This window comes from Camelina sativa, chromosome 14 (genome assembly GCF_030686135.1).
Source record: "Camelina sativa cultivar CO46 ecotype springtype chromosome 14, ASM3068613v1".
NCBI lineage: Eukaryota > Viridiplantae > Streptophyta > Magnoliopsida > Brassicales > Brassicaceae > Camelina > Camelina sativa.
Window position 1 is genome coordinate 18,422,472 of NC_141893.1, and position 22,762 is coordinate 18,445,233.

Sequence of the window (22,762 nt, forward strand, 5' to 3'; positions counted from 1 at the left end):
TGTACCACATCAACTATACTCCACTTCATTTTATTGCGAGTGCTGTGAGGACGCCCATTCGTCTTCACCCTGAGACGGAGCTATGTTCCAACTTTAAGGAAGCTAAGGTGTTTGTTGCAGCTACAATGTCAAAGGAGTTGCCTACAACATACCATTTCACTTCAAAATTGGAAATTGATGCTCATATTGAGTTTGTTTACCCTTGGCTTCCTTCTCGCTGTTCTAGTTGTTTGAAGTGGGGACCTCGGGATGTTGAATATAAGCGCAAGTCTACTATGAACACACCTTTGGAAAACATAGGCAGGGCAGATGCAATGAGCTCGCCAAAAAATAGACTATAGGGGCTATTATCATAGGAGAGGCAGTGAGTCCTTCTGCGAACAAGGTTATGAAGACAATGGTTTCGGCTGGAAGTTTGCCTGTTTTGCAAGGGGAGGTTAACCACACCAAAATAGTCAATCTAGAAGAATAAGGATGGTCTGTAGTTTCACCTGAAAAAAGCTGGTAGAGGGGGTGAGCGTCGGGTGGAAACATCAGTGGTTGTCTCACCTTCCCGTTATGAAGTTCTAATCTCTGAAAGAGAGGAAACTGCGAACGTGGAGTCAGGGATTGATAAAGAATTGCTAAGTCAAGATAAAGAAGAGGGAGAGATTGTTACGACTGCCAAAGGGACTGGAGATGCTGCTCCGCGTACGCTGGTGTCAAGCCAAGTTGATAACTCTATTAGGAAGTTGCTATTTCGTTCGGGGAAAGGCTCCAATAAGCAATTTGAATCTTCTGCATTACCCATCAAGGATGCTAATCCAGGTGTATATAGCAGGAAGCCATCCTCCAAGAAGAGATAAGTATGTCAGGCTTCTTTTGGAATGTGTGTGGTTTAAACACCACATCTAAGCATTCCGTGATAAAGCAGTTGATAAAGAGGGAGAAGTTTCAATTTGTGTGTGTTTTGGAGCCTCGAGTACAGGAAAGGAAGGCTCCAAAGGTGATTGATAAGGTTTTTAAGGATTGGCTGGTGCTTACAAACTATGAATATTCCCATCTTGGTCGTATTTGGGTCGTTTGGAAGCCAACAGCTAGACTAACACCGTTTTGTTAAAGTGATCAAGTCGTCACATGTTCAGTATAGTTGGAGGGCGAGGCTGGAGAGTTTTTCTGTTCATTCATTTACGCATCAAAGTTTGATGACGTGAGGAGAGGGCTATGGGATGATCTACGAGCCCATTATGATTCACATATTATTTATATCTGGTCGTGGCTATTGTTGGGTGATTTTCATGTTACTTTGGATGTAGAGGAGAATTCTAGGGTTGATTTTTCGAGCTTTACAAATGCAATGCAAGATTTTAAGGACTTTGTAAACTACTAATCTCTAGCGAATATGGCTTACCATGGTCCATTGCTTACTTGGTGTAACCGAAGGGATGGTGATCTGATATCCAAAAAGCTTGATAAGATGCTTGTTAATGACAAATGGGCTCAATCTTTCCCATATCGTACACGGTTTTTGATACAAGTGGCTGTTCTGGCCACCTGAGGAGTATCATTCATTTGTGGAGATATGCTGATGGAGATAGGAAGCTTAGCCATTTAAGTTTGTTAATGCAGTAATCGATTCGGAGGAATTTTGGCCTATGGTCTCAGACTATTGGCATGAATCAGAGTCTTTATTTCTATCGACATCCTCCCTCTTTTCGTTTTCAAAAGAACAGGATTGGTAACTTGGTTAAGCGGACGAAGGAAGCATATGAGGATCTTTGTAAAAAACAGGCGGCATCTTTGGCAGCCCCTTCCCAACAGTTAATGGTAGAGGAGAGTGTTGCTTACTCTTGATGGGAGTTTGTAGCGCGGTGGGAAGAGAAGTATCTTAAGCAAAAATCCAAGCTTCACTGGTTGGTGGTTAGAGATAAGAATAATAAGGCCTTTCACTGTGATGTCACTGTTAGGGAACATCAATACAATACAATTCAGTATCCGGATGGTGTGGTGGTCTCTGGGGCTGAGATTAAAATGGAAGCGGAGAAGCATTTTAAGACATTTCTTCAAAATTGTCCTAATGACTATGAGGGTATCACGGTGGAGGATCTCCAAACCCTTCTTCCTTTTTGATGTTCGACTAAAGATGTGGATATGCTTACGAAGTCTGCCACGGCGGATGAGATCAAGGCAGTCTTATTTGCAATGCCAAGAGATAGGTCTCCGGGCCCGAATGGCTATACTATGGAGTTTTATAAAGCAATGTGGGATATTTTAGGCCCTGATTTTATTACCGTTGTTCAGTCTTTCTTTGTTAAAGGGTTTCTTCCAAAGGGTTTGAATGCTACTATTCTTGCTCTTATTCTAAAAAAAAACCGAGGCGCGGGAAATGAAAGATTACCATCCCATCTCATGCTTCAATGTGCTCTACAAGGTGATCTCTAAAATTCTTGCTAACAAGCTCAAGAAAGTGCTGCCTAAGTTCATCTCAGGTAACCAATCAGCATTTGTGAAGGATAGTTTGTTGATTGAAAATGTCATGTTGGCCACAGAGTTGGGAAATGATTATCATAAGGATATGGGTACCTTTCGCTGTGCGATTCAAATTGATATCTCCAAGGCCTTTGACTCAATTCAGTTATTATTTTTGTTTTATACTCTTACTGCTATGGATCACTTTGTGTGTTACCACAACTTCGTTTTTAGTTCAAGGTAACGGGGAACTAGCAGGTTATTTTGGTAGCAAGCAATGACTGAGGCAATGTTGCTCTCTTTCGCCTTATTTATTTGTTATTTGTATGGAGGTTATCCCCAAGAAGCTAGACATGGCTGCGACCACAATACGTTTTGGATATTATCCACGGTGTAAAAATATGGGCTTTACTCATCTCGAGCTTTGCGGATGACTTGATAGTACTTACGAATGGGAAGGTTCGATCTATAGAAGGTATCATAAATGTCTTCAAGGAGTTTGCTAAAGCCTCTGGACTCAGGATCAGTCTTGAAAAATCATCCCTGTATTTAGCGGTAATTATAGAGGCAGTCCACCAGGACATTTTTGCTCGCTTTCCTTTCGCTATAGGTAGCTCCCGGTGCGCTAATTGGGACTATCTTTTCTCACAAAAAGATTTGTAGTAGCCGATTACCAACCTTTACTGGTTCAAACCAAGAAGCAGATCAGTACATGGACTACACGATCTCTATCTTTTGTGGGCAGATTAAATTTGGTAAGCTCGGTCCTATGCAGCATTATCAATTTCTGGCTAGCGGCATTTCACCTTCCAAGAGACTGTATCAGAGATGATAAGCTCTGCTCTGCCTTCCTTTCGTCCGGTCCAAAGCTGAATTCAAACAAGCAAATGTGGCTTGTGAGGATGTCTGTAATTCAAGGAATGAGGGAGGACTAGGTCTCCGAGCTTTAAAAGAGGTGAATAATGTTTGTTGTTTGAAGCTGGTCTGGAGAATTATTTTGCACAGCTCCTCCTTGTGGGTTAAATGGGTATATGTCAACCTCCTCAAAGGTGCATCTTTCTGGTCTGTAAGTGTGACAACTTCTGTAGGGTCATGGATATGGAGCAAATTGCTAAAATACAAGACAATAGCAAGAGAGCTTTGTAAGTGTGAAGTAGGGAATGGCTTACAGACCTCTTTCATGTTTGATAAGTGGTCTCCACTGGGATGCCTTATGGATATAACAGGTCGTCGAGGAATCATTGCTTTAGGAATCAAACTGTCCGCTACTTTGGCTGAGGCATGGCATCTTCGACGATTGCGCCGACATAGAGAGGATGATCTAAACCTCATAGAGAATGTTTTAACTCAGCAGTGGCAAAAATGTGACAGTTCCACACCTGATGCAGTGTTTTGGAGAGGTAAGGGTGACTCTTTCGTTGACTCTTTCTCAACCAAAGACACTTGGCACCATACTCACATAGCTTCACACAAGGTCACTTGGCATACAGGTGTTTGGTTTCCTTATGCTACACCAAAGTTCTCTTTTTGTACTTGGCTCGCAATGAGGAACTGCCTCTCTACTACAAACCGAAGGATGGTCTGGAAAAAGGTTCTGACTCCACTGTGTGTTCTCTGTAATCAACACACTGAGACGAGAGATCACCAGTTTTTTCGATGCAACTAATCCACAGAGGTTTGGACTGTACTAGCTCGCTCAATCATCCCTCATGGCTTCTCCACTGATTGGGAGGACGTTACACACCATCTCAACCAGCCTGACAATGACCCTATTCCCCTATTTTTGGCTCGCTACTGCTTTCAAATCATTGTCTATTGGCTGTGGAGAGAGCGTAATGAGAGGAAACATGGTGCATCGTCTATCCGGGCAACACAACTCATCTCTTTGCTGGATAAGCAGATTCGAAACAAGCTCCTAGCTATTCAAATGGAGGGGGGTATGTGGTATGAAGCTGCTCTACGGTTTCTGGCTATCCTCCTGGGGCTTCTGAAAGTTTTAAAGAGTTTGAATGTATTGCTCTGTTTTCACTTTCTATATTTTCAGAACACATCTAACCAGTTGTGAAAAAACGTTATTTTTTCTTGAATTAATTTAACATTATATTACAAAAAATAAATAAAAAGAGCTTGGTTAGTTAAATAACAATTTTTGGTATATAGTATATTAGATTATAATAGATTAATTGACCAAACATGATTATAACCTAGGCTGCACATCAGTTGTGTTCTCATTACACTGCTTACACCAAAACATACGTTTCTTTATCTTGCTTTTAACGTCGTTCTCTTTCTTGGGAACCAACGTGAAAGTTTTGTCACACCTTACACAAGTGAAGTAGTACCAACGATAATCCATCTCGATATTGAAAATTGTGGCCATTATCTTAAAATTTTCCTTCATACGAATACAGTTTAATATAATTATATTATTTTTGTAAATTTAGTTTTTGATAACAAAAATGATTTTTCAATAGAGATATAGCTTACCATTGGAGTTTCAAGTAGCTCATAAATGGTTTTCCTTTCAAAATGGTCGAGATAATCCACCTTCGGATCAGTTTTGGTTGAACTGTCTTTGGTTGTATGACAACGATTCTCACTTCATCCCTAGGCAGCCTATATTTTAATAACAAAGAATTGGTTGTTTATGTATTAGATAAAAATAACAAATAGCCATCAATACCATATTTCATATACATTTTTATGTTAATCTTGTACCTGGCAAGGAAGTCTTGCACAGCAGGATAGTCAGCATTGATAATTAGCAATGACATCTCAAATGCATTAGATATGGATACCTGACCTGGAATGGATAAAATTATATTAATACATCTTATAATAATTGTTAAGAGCAAAGTCTCATAAGATGACGATATTACCATTAAACGTATTGATCTTCGCAAGGCGTAGCAAGCAAGTAACCATGCTTTCCTCAGCTTGTTCAAACGCTGCCCACATGGCATCAGCAAATCTCCCCCATAAAGTACACGACAACCGGTTCTCAATGTAAAAAAATGGTTAAATTAGTTTATAACTTGTTTACACAAGCATATATTAGCTTAAAGTTTGTGTCACCTTGTGTCTCTGAGAACAACTTCCAGTCTCATGGATATTTTCCCATTGAGGTCATGAGTTATCATAGCCCTAATGTTAACGACATGACCAAAAACATCTACAACACAAGAAAATATGACGTCAGTGATTTTAAGGTTATTCCGTAGATTAACAAATATGAAAAAAAAAAAACATACCAATTAAGATGTTATCATTAAGTCCTTCATTAGCAGTTATGCTTTCAAAGCTTTTCAGATCCAAATACCAATCATATGATATTGCAGGACAATAGGTAATGATTGAGGTGTTTGTTAGGGACATCTTGAATGCATGGTTCGTTGCCCGGTTCTTTCCCAAAGATTTGTCAGCTGGAAATTCTTGATTATTCTCCACTATCCCGCCACAATCAATCTGAAAAACTTTTTAACCAAATATATATATATTTTTTTGCATGGATCAGATTCTCCTATATAAAGAACACGAAAACAAAGATATATCAATATATATCATAAAGCTAAATAATATAATGTATAATGTCATATACACTCACATCAACATCTGCGAGTATCATTTCCAAGGTTTCTCCTAAGAAACTCGTATACAACTTCCAACTATGTACAATCTTCACTTGTATCTTTCATATTGTCTTCAAACGATTGATTTTAGGAAGGCTTTTTAAATCATTGATTTAAATTCTATGCTAATTATGGGAGTTAATTTATTTAGATTTTATGGCTGGTCTTAGTGGCTTCTGATTTTTATGTGTTAATATCATTTAATATTTTTTTCGGTTAGTACAATTACTATCAATCTGTTTGGATCCAATTAATTTCAATTTCAATTTGTTTGGCTTGAAGAATTATGCATATCCTTATTCCAATTTGAGGAATCCTATGTCTTTTTATTAAAAATGTTTCCCTTTTAATAGTATAGACATACAATTTATTTTGTTGTTTCTCTCTACTCTTAATATTGGATTTATCAAAATTAAATACATAATACAACTCACATAGAATCCAATAATACGATTCACATAGAATCTTATGTCATCATATTCTAAGATTTTGTGGTATTAAATTATATACAAACAGAAAACAATCAGTGGTCACAACTAACAAGTATAATCTAAATTAACAAGAGTTGAATAAAAAAATGGGGTTGGCACTTTTTGGAGAATGTTAGATTAATATTTGACAAAAGAATCTGTTTAAACCATAAGGTTAGAGATACAGTAACATTTTCTCCATTATGGTTTGAAGCGAGACTCTCAATGTCAACTCAACAACCGATACAACCACTAGCCTCCATTACATTTCATCTTTGCTGGTAAATGATTTTTCTCAAACCCCTTTAATAATTTTTCCCACATGGTGGTGGGCGAGTGGTAGCGCCAACATAGGTAAAAGGATGGAACTCCCATCTCTCAGGTTTGATCTTCCTCTCTTGTTGTTATCATCTTCTTGTTGGGGGATATATCAGTTGGACATTTGGACATCACCTCAATTAGTTTAGAAATGCAGACGGTCTAGCTATGTGACATCCTGGTTTGCGGAGAGGTTTAAAAGAATTGACTTGACCACTTATGTCACCAAAGTGCACTTATCTTTTTGGTCAAGGGTCCTGAGAGAACTCCAGAGTTAAGCGTACTTGAGCTGGAGTAGTTTCAGAATGAGTGATATTCCGAGACGTGATTGTCGTAATTGTGCGAGTGAGGACAAAACACAGAAAAATATCATTTGGTGATTTATTGAAATGACCGACCCATTTTTTTTTAATATCTTATTAAACTACAGAATCCATACTCACTAACAAACCTAAGAATGGAAAATACCAAACATTAAACCAATTATCCAATAGATACCTCAATAGAATAAATAACCAATATTCATAAGCAAACAACATGAATCAAATAACCAGCATCCTAAGGAACATTCTATTGACTCATGTCTAGCAACCTAACATAAGCCAGACAACAGATCAACGAGCACCTAGAACATCCTCCTTTTCATCGCTTGATTCCACGATCACACTTTGCCTTTACCTTCACCACAACACAAATGAGATGCGTATTATCATAAATACTTTCTGAGGCGATCTTCCCATCTATCGGGCTAAACACACAAGCAAAAAGACAAACATAACCAATACACAAGGAAACAAGCAAACCAGACAACTCTGAACACATGCGTCGACTCTGTGCAATTGTGTCGACCGACGCACTCCTTGCGTCGACCGATGCAACGTCCTTGCATCGACCGATGCAATCCTCCAAATTACTGGATGCATCGACCGTTGCACTTTTTGCATCAACCAATGCAATTTCTCGCATAGCCGTCAAATCCCTAATTTTGTCGACCAATGCACTCTCTGTATTGATCGATGCAGCCGCGCGACGCATTGCCGCTCGCGATTTCCTCTGTCTCCTCCCGGCTTCAAGATACCGAAACCGACTCCTAAGCCCACAAAAACTCACAACCAACACACGCATACGAGCAATAAGCAAAAACAACCCAAAAACACAAAATCAAACAATTAATCGTTTAGATCAGCCATGGTCACACACTTACCTTTGAGAATGATGAATCTGATTCTAAAACCCACGAAAATAGCCTCCTAGCAAGCTCCTCACACGTCCTCAGCCTCAGATCTCCAATCACAGGAACTTTTTAGAAATTTTCTCCCTTTTAGAAACGACAAAAGGTTGAAACCCACTCTTAAACATCGAGTTCCCCTTTTATATGCGAGACCTAGGGTTTCCAAACCTAAAACCAAACCAAATTGAGTGTTTAATTTAAGTTGTCATGCAAAATGAGCGTTACAATTCTCCCCCACCAGTATAGATTTATCCTCAAATCTCGAACAACCATCAGTCAAGGACTCCCGTGCAACCGTATCCACGTCCCCACTTCCTCCAACCGATCGATGAAGGTTACCTTCTAGCAATAGACTCACGTTCCAGACATTATTTGCTCTCGACTTTTGGACTTTCCTTTACTTATAGGTCTCAACCCCTGTTTTAGAAATTGTTAGGCGCTAGTTGGGCGGTCGGTAAGGGCATAGCGCCTAGCGAAAAAATTAGAGAATAAACGGAGATTAATCGGGGACTGGTTTTAGGGTTATTTTATTAAATTAATCATAAATACAAATATATAGTATTAAATATATGAATAATTATGTTTATGTTAAAAAAAAATATCAAATAAAATATAAAAATATAGTACTATCTTTAAAATTACGGTACACACATAAAAACATAATTTAAAAAAAAAATTAATGATTTTCATTAAAATTTTGTATATTAGTTATTGTAAAACATCATAAACTCTTAATTTAAATGTCTAAATAACAAAAATATATATATATTTGATTTATATTTGGCTCCGAAAATAAACGGTATATACAAAATTAAGCGGAAAATAATTGGAGTACAGGTTATAATCAAATTAGACGGACATAATTAGATAATCGATGCTAGGCTGGGATTTTTAAAACGGTGGTCTCAACCATGAGTTTTTATTGGCTCCTCATCAGGCTTTAGCCTGTATGCCATAATATTGGCTCCTCATCGGGCCTAAGCCTGCATGCCATAATATATAAAGGGAATCCAACATTCGTCACTCGGGTTGCCACCCTACAGCGCGCATCTGTATTGTCATCCAAAGTCGATATGCCAGCCATACTCTCAAGCTACAAAGTCTCAGAATATGATAGTACTAGGAGAACTAAGTTCTCCAAAGAGTCGTTCAAGACCAACTGTCTTTAGAGAAAACAATTATAAACACGTCTGAGTCCTATATCCTAACCCGGTCTCCCTCCTGTGACTCGCATAAAACATCAATGTAACGCTCGTGAACCAGAATCCTGGTTTAGGGAGTGCATTGATCAATGCAGTATGTACATTGATCGATGCAAGGCTGGGTTTTTGCTCGGGTTAGTTCTATTTTCTCTTGTTTGGTTCGGTTTGGAGGATAGCAGCCTAAGACTCGAGTATATAAGGGAAACTCAATGCCTAGGGTGTGTTTTTAACCACTTTGTCGTTCCTAAAGAGTTAGAAAGAAGAAAAAAGTTTCCAGTGAGTTTCCGTGAGATATGGGGCTTGTTCTTGAGAGATTCTTTGGTGGGAGTGGAGATCTGTGGCTAAGGACGTGGTGGAGAGCTTGCTGTGGTGTGTTTCTCGTTGTTCTTCGTTGGATCCGCTTGTGTAAGAGGTGAGTGCGGGACCATGGCTGATCTAAGCGATTAGATGTGTGTTTTTGGATATCGATTGCTTATGTGATTGTTTGTTAGTGTTTGCCTTAAGTTTGGTGATCTTTGTGAGTGTCGGTTGAGATCATGTTCGACGATGCTTCACGTGACTGCATCGATCGATGCAAGGTGTGCATCAGTTGATGCAGTTAGATGGAGACGATGGAGTGCATCGGTCGTCGCGGGAGGCATTGCATCAGACCATGCGTCGGTCAACGTAAGGTCGCGGAATCACGGATGTGTTCAAAATTTCCTGGTTTGTTTGTTCTGTGTATTGATTATGTTTGTCTTTTCGCTTGTGAGTATAACCTAATAGATGGAAGGATCACCTTACTAAGTATTTGTGATAATACTCACGTATCTCAATTGTTGTTTGTGGTGTGCAGGTATGTGACGTGGAATCATGGTGATGAGGAGGAGGATGATCTAGGGTCTCGGTTATTGTGTATTGTGAAACAAAAAATATTCTCTAAAACATCATAATGTATGAAACGGAGGAAGTATAAGATTATATGTAGGCCCTGTTCGTTTGTGTGTCGCTGGTTTCAGCGACAGCGACCAGCGACCAGTGACATTGTTTGTTGTTCGTTTTCCTATCTCTGAATCCGTTCGCTGAAAGCTGTCGCTATATTGTTCGTTTTCCTGTCGCTGAATCAGCGACTGTTGCTATGTCGTTCGTTTGGCTGTCGCTAGAGATTATTATTATTATTATTATTATTTTTAAGTTTTTACCTTTTTAATGTATAATAAATATGTGTACTGATGAAAATTTTAAATTGTGTAAATTTAAATTAATTGAAAATATAAAATAAGGACATAAGTTGTAATTAATCAATTCAAATACCATTAATTACATAAGTATTATTCTCATAAATAATTAAAGTTTCACACTAAAACGTTTTAATAAGGCAATTGACGTCCTCGACCAATCTGACCGGTGATAATCACGCAACCCTTCCATTGCTCTGTCTCCAGTAGGTTCATATGGAGTATATCCACCATGATCATCATCATCATCATCATCATCATCATCTTCATCATCACCATCTTCATTGCCATGAATATGATATTCTTCTATTCTTTGCCAACGTATAAAATCATTATCCTCTCGATGTGATTCACGTATGAAGTTGTGTAGTGCCATAGTTGCTGTCACAATCTTGATCCACTAATTCAAACCATACTTAGGATGCTTACGATCTAAGATTCTCCATTTTTCTTTCCAAACTACAAAAGTCCTCTCAATCACTGATCGTAGTCCTGAATGTTTCATTTTAAACAACTCCCGCGTGTTTTGTGGTGGTCCTCCTCTAGTAAACTAATCAAGGTGATATCTAACACTACGATGCGGGCCAAGATACCCTGTCTTTGTGGGATATCCAGAGTCAACCAAATAATACTTCCCATTTGGAGGATGTGGAAAAGAAACTTCATTCTTCGCACAATAAGTCAACACCTTTGTATTGATGCATAATGGAGAGATTGAAACCGAGGAAGAGAAAGAATGTGATTCTACTTCATCTTTGGAAGAACATGAGGTTTGTGCTAAAGAGGGAAAATTGTTGGTTACGCGAAGAGCTTTGGTGATGCAAAACAAGGTCCAGGAAGTAGAACAACGAGAAAACTTGTTCCACACAAGGTGTTTGGTGAAGGATAAAGTGTGCAGTCTTATCATTGATGGAGGAAGCTGTACTAATGTTGCAAGCACTATTTTGGTGGAGAAGCTGAAGTTGGACACAAAGAAGCATCCCAGACCATATAATCTTCAGTGGTTGAATAACCAGAGGAATATGAAGGTTAACCAGCAAGTGTTGATTCCCTTATCCATTGGAAAGTATGAAGATGAAGTGTTGTGTGATATATTGCCCATGGAAGCAAGTCACATTCTGTTGGGAAGGCCATAGCAGTTTGATCGCAAGGTTAATCATGACGGCTACACCAACAAACATTCTCTTGAGCACAAAGGGAAGAAGATCACACTAGTTCCATTAACACCACAAGAGGTCTACGAAGATCAGCTGCAACTTGGAAAGAACAATGTGAGTGAACCCCTAAACACTAAAAACCATAAAGAAGAGAGCGAGAGTTTGAGAAAAACCCAGCAAAAGACCTTTGAGAGTAACCCCGTGAGAAAATCTAACTTCTTTGTGAGAGAAAGTGAGATAAAGAGAGCTTTATTTTTGGATCAACCTATCATTGTACTTATGTACAAGGAAACTCTCCTGAGTTTGACTAATTTTGAGTCGGAACTTCCGAACAATATTGATTCCCTTTTGCAGGACTATGAAGATGTTTTCCCAGAAGAAAATCCAGATGGTTTGCCAACAATTCGGGGAATTGAACATCAAATAGACTTTGTCCCAGGAGCTTCACTTCCTAATAGGCCAGCTTATAGAACCAATCCTGTGGAGACAAAGGAGCTGCAGAAACAAGTCAGTGAGCTCATGGAAAAGGGATACATTAGGGAGAGCATGAGCCCATGTGTTGTGCCGGTGTTACTTGTGCCAAAAAAGGATGGTAGTTGGAGAATGTGCATGGATTGCGGAGCCATCAACAATATCACTGTAAAGTATCGCCACCCTATCCCTCGCTTAGATAACATGCTAGATGAGTTACATGGGTCTTGTGTGTTTTCTAAAATTGATCTTAAGAGTGGATATCGCCAAATTCGTATGAAGGAGGGTGAAGAGTGGAAAATTGCATTTAAGACTAAGCATGGATTATATGAATGGCTTGTGATGCCTTTTGGGTTAACAAATGCACCTAGTACTTTTATGAGGTTAATGAATCATGTCTTGAGAGCATTCATAGGAGTTTTTGTAGTTGTTTATTTTGATGACATCTTGATATACAGTCGAAGCCAAGATGACCATGTAGAGCATTTGAAAACTGTTTTAGATGTTCTAAGGAGGGAGCAACTGTTTGCCAATTTCAAGAAATGCACTTTTTGCACAGATAACCTTGTTTTTTCTAGGATTTTTTGTGAGTGCAAAGGGCATTAAGGTCGACGAAGAGAAGGTTTAGGCAATTCGAGAATGGCCTAGTCCAAAGACGGTTGGTGAAGTCCGGAGTTTCCATGGTCTTGCCGGCTTCTATCGGAGATTTGTGAAGGATTTCAGCACCATTGCTGCTCCTCTCACTGAGGTTATCAAGAAAGACATTGGATTTAAATGGGAGACAGCACAAGAAGAAGCATTTCAACTCTAGAAACAAAAACTAACTTCTGCACCCCTTATTTCTTTACCAGATTTTAAGAAAACTTTTGAAATTAAATGTGATGCTTATGGTGTAGGAATTGGAGCTGTGTTGATGCAAGAGGAGAGACAAATTGCTTATTTCAGTGAGAAACTTGGTGGAGCGACCCTGAACTATCCAACTAATGACAAGGAGTTGTATGCCTTGGTTAGAGCTCTACAAACTTGGCAACACTATCTTTGGCCGAAAGAGTTTGTGATTCACATAGATCATGTGTCTCTAAAGCAGTATGAGAAGCAAGCAAACAAAGGAAGACGGCAGCTGGTTTTTGAAGTGGGAGATCTAGTATGGATACACTTGAGAAAGGAACGTTTCCCAGCTGAAAGAGAGTCTAAACTAATGCCAAGGGTCGATGGTCCATTAAAAGTCTGGAAGAAAATCAGTGGTAATGCTTACAAGCTTGATTTGCAAGGTAAGTACCAAATGAGTTCCATTTTTAATGTTTCTAATTTGGCTCCATTTGTTGCAGATGGTCCGGATTTGAGGACAAATCCTTTTGAAGAGAAGGGGCATGATATGATATTGGGAAGCAATGAGGATGATCAAGTGGAAGCTGAGCTTGTTCCTGAGGATGCTATGCTTATACCTGTTGGACCAATGACAAGGGCAAGGACCAAACTGCTTGTTGGAGCTGTTCATTTGATATTTGAAGATATTTGGAGCAAAGAGAACATGAGAATTTCTATTGGGGATGATATCTATCAGGCCACTTTGAGCATAATACAAGCCCAAGAAAGCCCAAAATAATCACTTTATTTTGTGGTCAAAGAAGAGTGACGAAAATAAGAGATACATGCATCAAGAGTCACTTTGGAAACATGCACCAAGAGTTGGGTCTTCATTCAACTTAGTATCTGTAATGTTTTTAGTTTCAAGAATAATTAATACTTGGCTTTATGACCAAGTTTTCTATCTCTATATAAACACATGTAATCTCATTTGAGAAATAATTCAATCAAGAAGTCTTTTATCTTTTATTTGAGAGTGGTAAACTCCTTTGTTCCTTTGGAACTTGTTCTTTCTCCTTGGTGGGTTACATCAAAGAGTTTTCGGTATATCAAGTGATTCCGCCGCACTTGACGTTGCCATTCATTAGCTGAGGATTGAAGAGTCGTTACAAGAGAGTTTAGGGCACAAGGATTTTTGGGATTCGTCTCACGCCTTGTCATCTATCTCCGCGAAGCTTCTATCTAAAGTTCCACCGCCTTGCTTTGTTAGGTTTGTTTTAAGAGAGTTTGCGGATAAGGATTTTCGAGTTTATCTCACGCTTTATCATCTAGCTTTGCGAGCCTTCGAACTTTTAGGATTATCAGTCTACCTAACTTAGAGCGTCGATTCCTTGGGAGGATCACATCATCTTTGATACCTTACAACAATCTCTGTCACGGTTTTATCCTGACCAACCATCTCAAGAAACATAGCAACTGCTTCTTCAGTGTGAACATTTCAACCTCTATCTTTGTTCTCTTCTAAACCATATCTCGTAGTAAGCATCCTACATAATGCTTCAAACTTTCTTTGATTCATACGAAGAATATCATAACATTATTGGTCTGATCCATGCATTAGTTGCTTAACATGATATGATCGTGGCCAGCAAGGAGACAGAAGCTGCATAGAAACCGGAGATCGTGGGAAGGATCACTCGTTCAAGAGCTAAGGAGATGGCCAAGGAAGCTCATGCACTCATAGCTGATGGGTCATTCAATCTACCGAGGATCCAAGTCTTCAACATATCCACCCTGAAGACTTCACCCGGTAATGATAACTAGATAACTTAGGTGTGAAGTTTGTACTCTTTTTCCCATAGCTGAGTTTTGTCCCAATGGGTTTTCTCGGTATGGTTTTTAATGAGGCAAATGGATCACTACGTCGAGTTATCTAGAAGTCATTACCAATGGGGAATAATGTACTAATACAAGTGACTTCTGTACTACTACAGATCACCTAGACGCTTCATTGTTTTCTTATTTCCTTTACACACCTTGTTGTTTTATTTTGAACTTCCTGTTGTTTAGAGTTTCGAGCCCTAGGGTTTATTATAAAACCCAAAAGCGACGCCTCCTTGTTTGGTAGCGAAGAAGTTGTATGAACAAGTATTGTCACACCTTTTTCTCTCAATTTGAATTCTAGAATGTGTTCTTGATTTCTGGGTTTCTATACACTTTGTGATTCAGAAACTCTTCACTTTGTTCCAATCCATACAACCACCTAAACCTCTATCTCCATCGAACCATTGTTTTCATCATTCGATCTTCACACATCATCACTCAAAGTCATTCGTCCATCATCATCAGCAAGATCACGTCGCCTATCACCTATCTTCAGCCTTTCATCGGAGTTCTATCCTAGGGAGATCGTATTATGTGGTATCAGAGCCAACTCTGTGCCAAAGGCTAAGCGATTCTAAAAACCCTAATCTCGTTTGTGGCTTGATTTATTTCGTTTGTCTAGTTTTAGGGTTTGTTTTCGTTGTTCATTGATGTTTAGATCGAGTTCTGTGAGTTTAGGATTTAGTTTTGGTGTTGTTTCGAATTAGACTGCAATTAGGGTTAGTTATTTCGAATTTTGTTCATTATAGGGCTGGTATTGTTCGATTTTTCTAATAGTCTAGCTCGACATTAGGTCTACAGTCGTGTTTTCTGTTTAAAATTCAGAGTTTCAGAGTTTATTTTCGTTTTTTCTCATTCAAGGAACATTTTACTTCGAGTTTCTTCTTTAATTTGCAGGTACAATGGAGCTTTCTCTAGAAGCTATGGAAGCTTTGAACCAAGCCATGGCTAAGCAAATAACAGAAGCAAACAAGACAATGTCTACTCAGTTCCAGCAACAGATGGAGCAGCTCAGTAACAAGTTTGAGAAGCAGATCAAAGATATAGCTCAAGCAACTAGCGTTTCAGATCAGAGTTCTTCAGAACCGCCTAGTCCTAATAAGGCTCTCCGCTTAGCTAAAGGAAAGGCACATGTGGGAGCTTCTTCCAAGCATACACGGATTAGAACAGCTAAGTCACCTACTGGGGGAAGAGAGACTTGTTTCAATCAGAGAAGAAACACTCAAAGCACAGAAAGAGAGCATCGAAGAACTGGTAGAGATCCTACACGCCCACGACGAGCTGAACAAGTAGCTGGGCATCGAATATACATTGAGTCAGATAGAGAGTATTCTGAAGAAGAAGAAGTTTCAGATCATAGTCAAGAGACAATGAGGAGAAACAGAAATAGAGATCATGGCAGGGATTATGATCCTTTGAGGCAGCAGCTGAAGCACCTCAAAATTCAGTATCCTTCTTTTCATGGTACCAATGATCCAGAGACTTATCTAGACTGGGAAAGGAAGATGGAATCTAACTTTCAGGTTCAGGGTACTTATGAATTGAACAAGGTAAAGATAGCCATATCTGAATTCAATGGCTATGCTTTGTTGTGGTGGGAGCAGTTGGGACTCACTAGACATCGACAGAGAGAGCCTGCTATCACTACATGGGAACAGTTAGTCACGCAGATGAGAAAGAAGTTTGTGCCTACACACTACCAGAGAGAGATTCTTAACAAGCTGAGGCGTCTCACTCAAGGCACTAAGTCTGTAAGAGACTACTATCAGGAGCTGGAAACGCTTATGATCAGGGCTGATCTGAGAGAAAGTGAAGACATGGTTATGTCTAGGTTTCTTGGAGGTTTGAACAGAGAGATTCAAGACAAGATAGAGCTGCAGAACTATGAAGATGTGCAAGAAATGGTACATAAGGCAGAGCTAATTGAATCACAGATCAAGAGAAAGGGAGTGAGGTCAACGTTTACGCCTAACATTCCCAAGCCAAGAGAGTTCAGTAAACCCGCCTTCACCAAAGACAGCAAACCCGCGACAGCCACAGTCAAAGAGGAAGTTAAGATCGATTTCAAGCCCAAGAGTAGCACCTCTACAAGTCATATCAGGTGTTTCAAATGCCAAGGGATGGGGCATTATTCCTGAGACTGTCCTAACAAGAAGATGTTTCTTCTTCAAGAAGGAGGAGAGATTGTGCCTGTAGACAGTTCAGAGAGTGAACCAGAGTCTGATTTAGGTGAAGACGGTGAACCAGCAGTCATGGGAGAGATGCTAGTAGCACGCAGAGCTTTAAGTGTTCAGATTCATCCAGATGACAGAGGGCAGCGTGAGAACCTATTTCACACCAAGTGTATGGTTCAGGACAAGGTCTGCACCTTGATCGTTGATGGTGGTAGCTGTACTAATGCTGCTAGTGAAGAGATGGTGCAGAAGCTTAATCTCAAGACCACTTCACATCCAAGACCTTATCAGCTACAGTGGTTGAATAACAAAGGAGCTTTAACAGTTTCGCAGCAAGTGGTAGTAAAACTCACAATTGGGAAGTATGAAGATGAGTTGCTTTGTGATGTGATTCCAATGAAGTCAATTCATATCCTTTTGGGAAGACCATGGCAGTTCGACAGAAGAGTGTTTCATGATGGCTACACCAACAGGCAGTCATTTGAGTTCAAAGGACGCAAGGTCACTCTTCTACAACTTACACCCAGCGAGATCTACAAGGATCAGCTTCACATGAACCGCAAGGATACAGAGAAAGTGTCTCACAGCCTGTACATCAATCACAGCGAGTGCAACAAGCTATTTGATCCAGAGATGACCACATTCATGTTTGTGTATAAAGAGACACTCACCAGTACTAAGTCAGCTGGAGAACTTCCACGCGAGATGATAGAGATTATAGAGGAGTACAAGGATGTATTTCCAGAAGAGATACCTCCAGGTTTGCCGCCAATACGTGGGATAGAGCATCAGATCGATTTGGTACCAGGTTCAGCTCTACCAAATATACCAGCTTACAGAACCAATCCAGTAGAAACTAAAGAGCTTCAGAAGCAAGTAGAAGAGCTGATGAGCAAGGGACACATCAGAGAGAGTCTCAGTCCATGTGCAGTACCAGTTTTGCTTGTACCAAAGAAAGATGGTTCATGGAGGATGTGTGTTGACTGCAGAGCTATTAACAACATCACAGTGAAGTACAGACATCCAATTCCGAGATTAGATGACATGTTGGACAAGTTATGTGGTTCAACAGTCTTCTCAAAGATAGATTTGAAGAGTGGGTATCACCAGATCAGAATGAAAGAAGGAGATGAATGGAAAACAGCTTTCAAGACCAAGCAAGGGCTCTACGAATAGCTAGTCATGCCGTTTGGTCTCACCAATGCTCCTAGCACCTTCATGCGTTTAATGAATCATGCTCTCAGACCTTTCATAGGCATCTTCGTGGTTGTGTACTTCGACGACATACTCATCTACAGCAAAGGTCTAGAAGAACACATCCGCCAAGTTCTAAATGTTCTTCGTTCTCAATCCCTCTTTGCTAATTTTTCTAAATGTTCATTCTGTACTACTGAAGTTGTTTTTCTAGGCTTTGTTGTCAGTGCAGAAGGAGTTAGAGTGGACGATGAGAAGGTCAAGGCTATCAAGGAGTGGCCAACACCCAAAAACGTGGCAGAAGTCAGGAGCTTTCATGGACTAGCAGGGTTCTACAGGCGATTTGTGCAAGACTTCAGTACTATTGCAGCGCCACTTACAGAAGTTGTCAAGAAGGATGTAGGATTCAGATGGGAGGAAGCACAAGAGAAGGCATTTTCAGCCTTAAAAGAGAAGCTTATCACTGCCCCTATTCTTTTACTTCCTGATTTTATGAAAACTTTTGAGATTGAATGTGATGCCTCCGGAGTGGGTATAGGTGCTGTTTTGATGCAGGATAGGAAGCCAGTAGCTTACTTCAGTGAGAAGCTAGGAGGATCGACGTTGAACTATCCTACGTATGACAAGGAGCTGTACGCTTTGGTTCGGGCTCTTCAAATGTGGCAGCATTACCTGTGGCCCAAGGAGTTTGTTATTCACACAGATCATGAGTCCCTGAAGCATCTCAAAGGACAACAGAAGCTCAACAAGAGACATGCCAGATGGATGGAGTTCATTGAGACTTTTCCCTACACGGTTAAGTACAAGAAAGGTAAGGATAATGTAGTCGCAGATGCATTATCCCGGAGGTACACTCTCGTTTCTACTTTGTCTTCTAAGCTAGAAGGTTTTGATGAAATAGTAGAACTTTATGAGACTGACATCGATTTTGCTGAGAGCTATGGCAAATGTCATAAGTTTGCTTTTGAAAACTATTATAGGCAGGATGGATATTTGTTCTTTAAGGATCGACTGTGCATACCAAGAGGATCCATGAGAGAGCTGCTGATCAGAGAAGCTCACGGAGGTGGACTAGCTGGACATTTCGGAGTGTCAAAGACTCTACTTGGACTGCAAGCACACTTCTATTGGCCTCAAATGAAGAAAGACGTTGAGAAGGTTTGTTCTAGGTGCCATATCTGCAAAATGGCGAAGGGTAAGGTACAGCCCCACGGCTTGTACACTCCTCTACCTATCCCTTCTCAACCTTGGACTCATATTTCTATGGATTTTTGTTCTTGGCTTACCTCGAACCAGAAATGGTAGAGATTCGATTTTCGTTGTGGTTGACAGGTTTAGCAAAATGGCTCACTTCATTGCCAGTCACAAGACGGATGATGCTGTTATTGTAGCTAACTTGTTTTTCAGGGAAGTAGTATGTCTGCATGGAATACCTCAAGTAATCGTTTCAGACCGAGATACTAAGTTTCTAGGACACTTCTGGAGAACGCTATGGGCTAAACTCGGAACCAAGCTATCATTCTCAACCACATGCCATCCGCAAACAGATGGGCAAACCGAAGTTGTGAACAGGACGCTATCTACACTCCTCAGGACCTTAGTGAAAAGCAATCTCAAGTCATGGGAAGAATGTTTACCACACGTAGAGTTCGCATCTAATCACGCTAAGCATTCTGCTACTCTATTCTCTCCTTTTGAAATTGTTTATGGTTTTAATCCACAATCACCTCTAGACTTGATTCCTTTACCTCTAAGTGTGAAGTGTAGCTTTGATGGCAAGGAAAAGGCTGAACAGGTGAGGAGGATACATGCTAAAGCTAAGGAGAACATAGAGAAAAGGACCAAGCAATACGAGAAGCATGCGAACAAGGGGAGAAAGGAGCTCGTTTTCGAAGAAGGAGACTTAGTGTGGATTCACTTACGCAAGGATAGGTTCCCAGAAGAGAGGAAGAGCAAGCTTCTACCACGAGCTGATGGTCCATTTGAAGTCATCAAGCGGATCAATGACAACGCATATCAGATTGATCTTCAAGGTAAGTATACCATATCATCAACATTCAATGTTTCTGACTTGCTCCTTTACTATGCAGATTCCGATTTGAGGACAAATCCTTTTGAAGAGGGGGAACATGATATGATCGTGGCCAGCAAGGAGACAGAAGCTGCAGAGAAACCAGAGATCGTGGGAAGGATCACTCGTTCAAGAGCTAAGGAGATGGCCAAGGAAGCTCATGCACTCATAGCTGACGGGTCATTCAATCTACCGAGGAACCAAGTCTTCAACATATCCATCCTGAAGACTTCACCCGGTAATGATAACAAGATAACTTAGGTGTGAAGTTTGTACTCTTTTTCCCATAGCTGAGTTTTGTCCCAATGGGTTTTCTCGGTATGGTTTTTAATGAGGCAAATGGATCACTACGTCGAGTTATCTAGAAGTCATTACCAATGGGGAATAATGTACTAATACAAGTGACTTTTGTACTACTACAGATCACCTAGATGCTTCATTGTTTTCTTATTTCCTTTACACGCCTTGTTGTTTTATTTTGAACTTCCTGTTGTTTGGAGTTTCGAGCCCTAGGGTTTATTATAAAACCCAAAAGCGACGCCTCCTTGTTTGGTAACGAAAAAGTTGTATGAACAAGTATTGTCACACTTTTTTCTCTCAATTTGAATTCTAGAATGCGTTCTTGATTTCTGGGTTTCTATACACTTTGTGATTCAGAAACTCTTCACTTTGTTCCAATCCATACAACCACCTAAACCTCTATCTCCATCGAACCATTGTTTTCATCATTCGATCTTCACACATCATCACTCAAAGTCATTCGTCCATCATCATCAACAAGATCACGTCGCTTATCACCTATCTTCAGCCTTTCATCGGAGTTCTATCCTAAGGAGATCGTATTATAACATGACGCCATCCTTCTCCTCTATCTGTTCTATGAATCAACCTCTCATTATTAAGGCTTTCTAACAATTCAACATCATTAACATCATCATCATCATCTTCCAACATCCATCTAAGCATCTGCAAAACCATTATACATGTACAAAAAAATCATGTGGCCATAAACCAAGAAAAAAACCATGTAGCCATAAACCAAGAAGAAAATCATGTTTAGCCATAAACAAAAAAAAAACTTTCACATAATCATAACCAAAAGTCACGAATAAACAAGTTCTAAAAATTTCATAAAATAACCATAGCAAAGTGATCAACAAATAAACAAGTTTAGTCATCAATACATATTTCAGTCCTATGCTCCATATAACTAATCTTATCCTCAATACTAGAAAAAGCAATGAAACCCTGTTGATTGGCGACATCATTCATAATCTCTACTACACACACAACACTGCAAATATCATCACGCTCCAACATCTTCTCAACTAATTCATTCTTACGAGTAAGAATCAAGTTTCTTGAAGAAGAAGTCTCTGTAGCTAAGTCAACCTCCTTCCGCTTTCTTTCTGATCCAGAACTTCTCTCTCTAAACTGTGTTCCTACCACTTGTATCAACTGAATCTGCTTCATCACCATTTTCTGCATCAACTCTAGAATCTAAACTTGTTTCTCCTTGTTGGGTGCTCCATCCCTCTGCTCCAGTAACAATAACTGAACAAAACGCCTCTCTAAAAACATCCATGTTGGGCAGGAGTTGGTTCTTATACTTTACAGCTTCAGGTCATTCCTATATAAAAAGAAACAAAGAGATAAGTTAGCTTAATTCACTTAAATATGTGGAGAGTAGCGAGACATAAATGAAACAATGATACATATGAATAGTGAAGAGAGTAAAGTTACCTTAATTCGTTCATTACACCAATTATCAGTCATGTCTATTCTTCCAAAAGCATCAAAGGTAATTCCAGTTATGTTACAGAGCAAGATCTTATACCTATTGTATGATCTTCTACACACATCATACTTGTTTTTAAACCTAATCCATAGATATTTCTTTTGAAATTTCTCTTCAAACTTCTTTGTGACAGAATCCTTTCCAATCTGATTCAATCCTATCTTTGTTGTGTTCCCCATTCTTTTCTCGGTAGTATAAAGTTGAAGAAAGTACCGACATTCCTCATCCGATCAACTCTATATTCAATCAAAATCAACCAAATTCAAACTTATATTTCTATAAAAACAGAAAAAAAAATATAACTTACATCATGATTGTTCATCTTGACAGCCTTGGAATACAGCAACAAATCAAATCACAGGCTGCATAAACAGAATGATTAACAAAAGAGCTCAATCAAAGCCATGTCCCACAAATAAGACTGACATGTCTTGAAGCACAGCCAAATAACACATGTTTAGTATAAAAAGTCAAAATACGTCTAATATAAAATGCTATAATCCCGTTTTATGCCAAATAACACATGTCTTGAAGCATAGCATGCCAAATAATATAAATATCAGTAACCAACTCGAGATAACGGTCATATGCATTAACGTAATGATGATCATCAAAACTAGGGAGACGGTCCTGAATATGGATATTAACAATCAGATCTCATTGTGGTTAGTACTTTATTCACCACTTAATC

The 22,762-nt window shown here is 39.5% G+C and overlaps 2 protein-coding genes and 1 pseudogene across 2 annotated transcripts; 1 reads left to right on the forward strand and 2 right to left on the reverse strand.

Annotated features, from left to right (window-relative positions):
- The first annotated feature begins 2,365 nt into the window (after positions 1 to 2,365).
- LOC147928379 (uncharacterized) lies at positions 2,366 to 4,114 on the forward strand. Its single transcript, XM_087486112.1, has 4 exons — positions 2,366 to 2,558; positions 2,891 to 3,003; positions 3,059 to 3,203; positions 3,537 to 4,114. The coding sequence occupies exons 1-4, from the start codon at positions 2,366 to 2,368 to the stop codon at positions 4,112 to 4,114; spliced, it is 1,029 nt and encodes a 342-aa protein (XP_087342238.1).
- A 531-nt stretch (positions 4,115 to 4,645) lies between these two features.
- On the reverse strand, positions 4,646 to 5,823 carry LOC147928380 (uncharacterized). Its single transcript, XM_087486113.1, has 6 exons — positions 5,700 to 5,823; positions 5,524 to 5,620; positions 5,328 to 5,419; positions 5,167 to 5,251; positions 4,936 to 5,064; positions 4,646 to 4,769 (listed from the first exon to the last, which is right to left on the reverse strand). The coding sequence occupies exons 1-6, from the start codon at positions 5,821 to 5,823 to the stop codon at positions 4,646 to 4,648; spliced, it is 651 nt and encodes a 216-aa protein (XP_087342239.1).
- Positions 5,824 to 10,647: 4,824 nt separating this feature from the next.
- On the reverse strand, positions 10,648 to 22,301 carry LOC147928381 (uncharacterized; annotated as a pseudogene).
- Between the last annotated feature and the right edge of the window lie 461 nt (positions 22,302 to 22,762).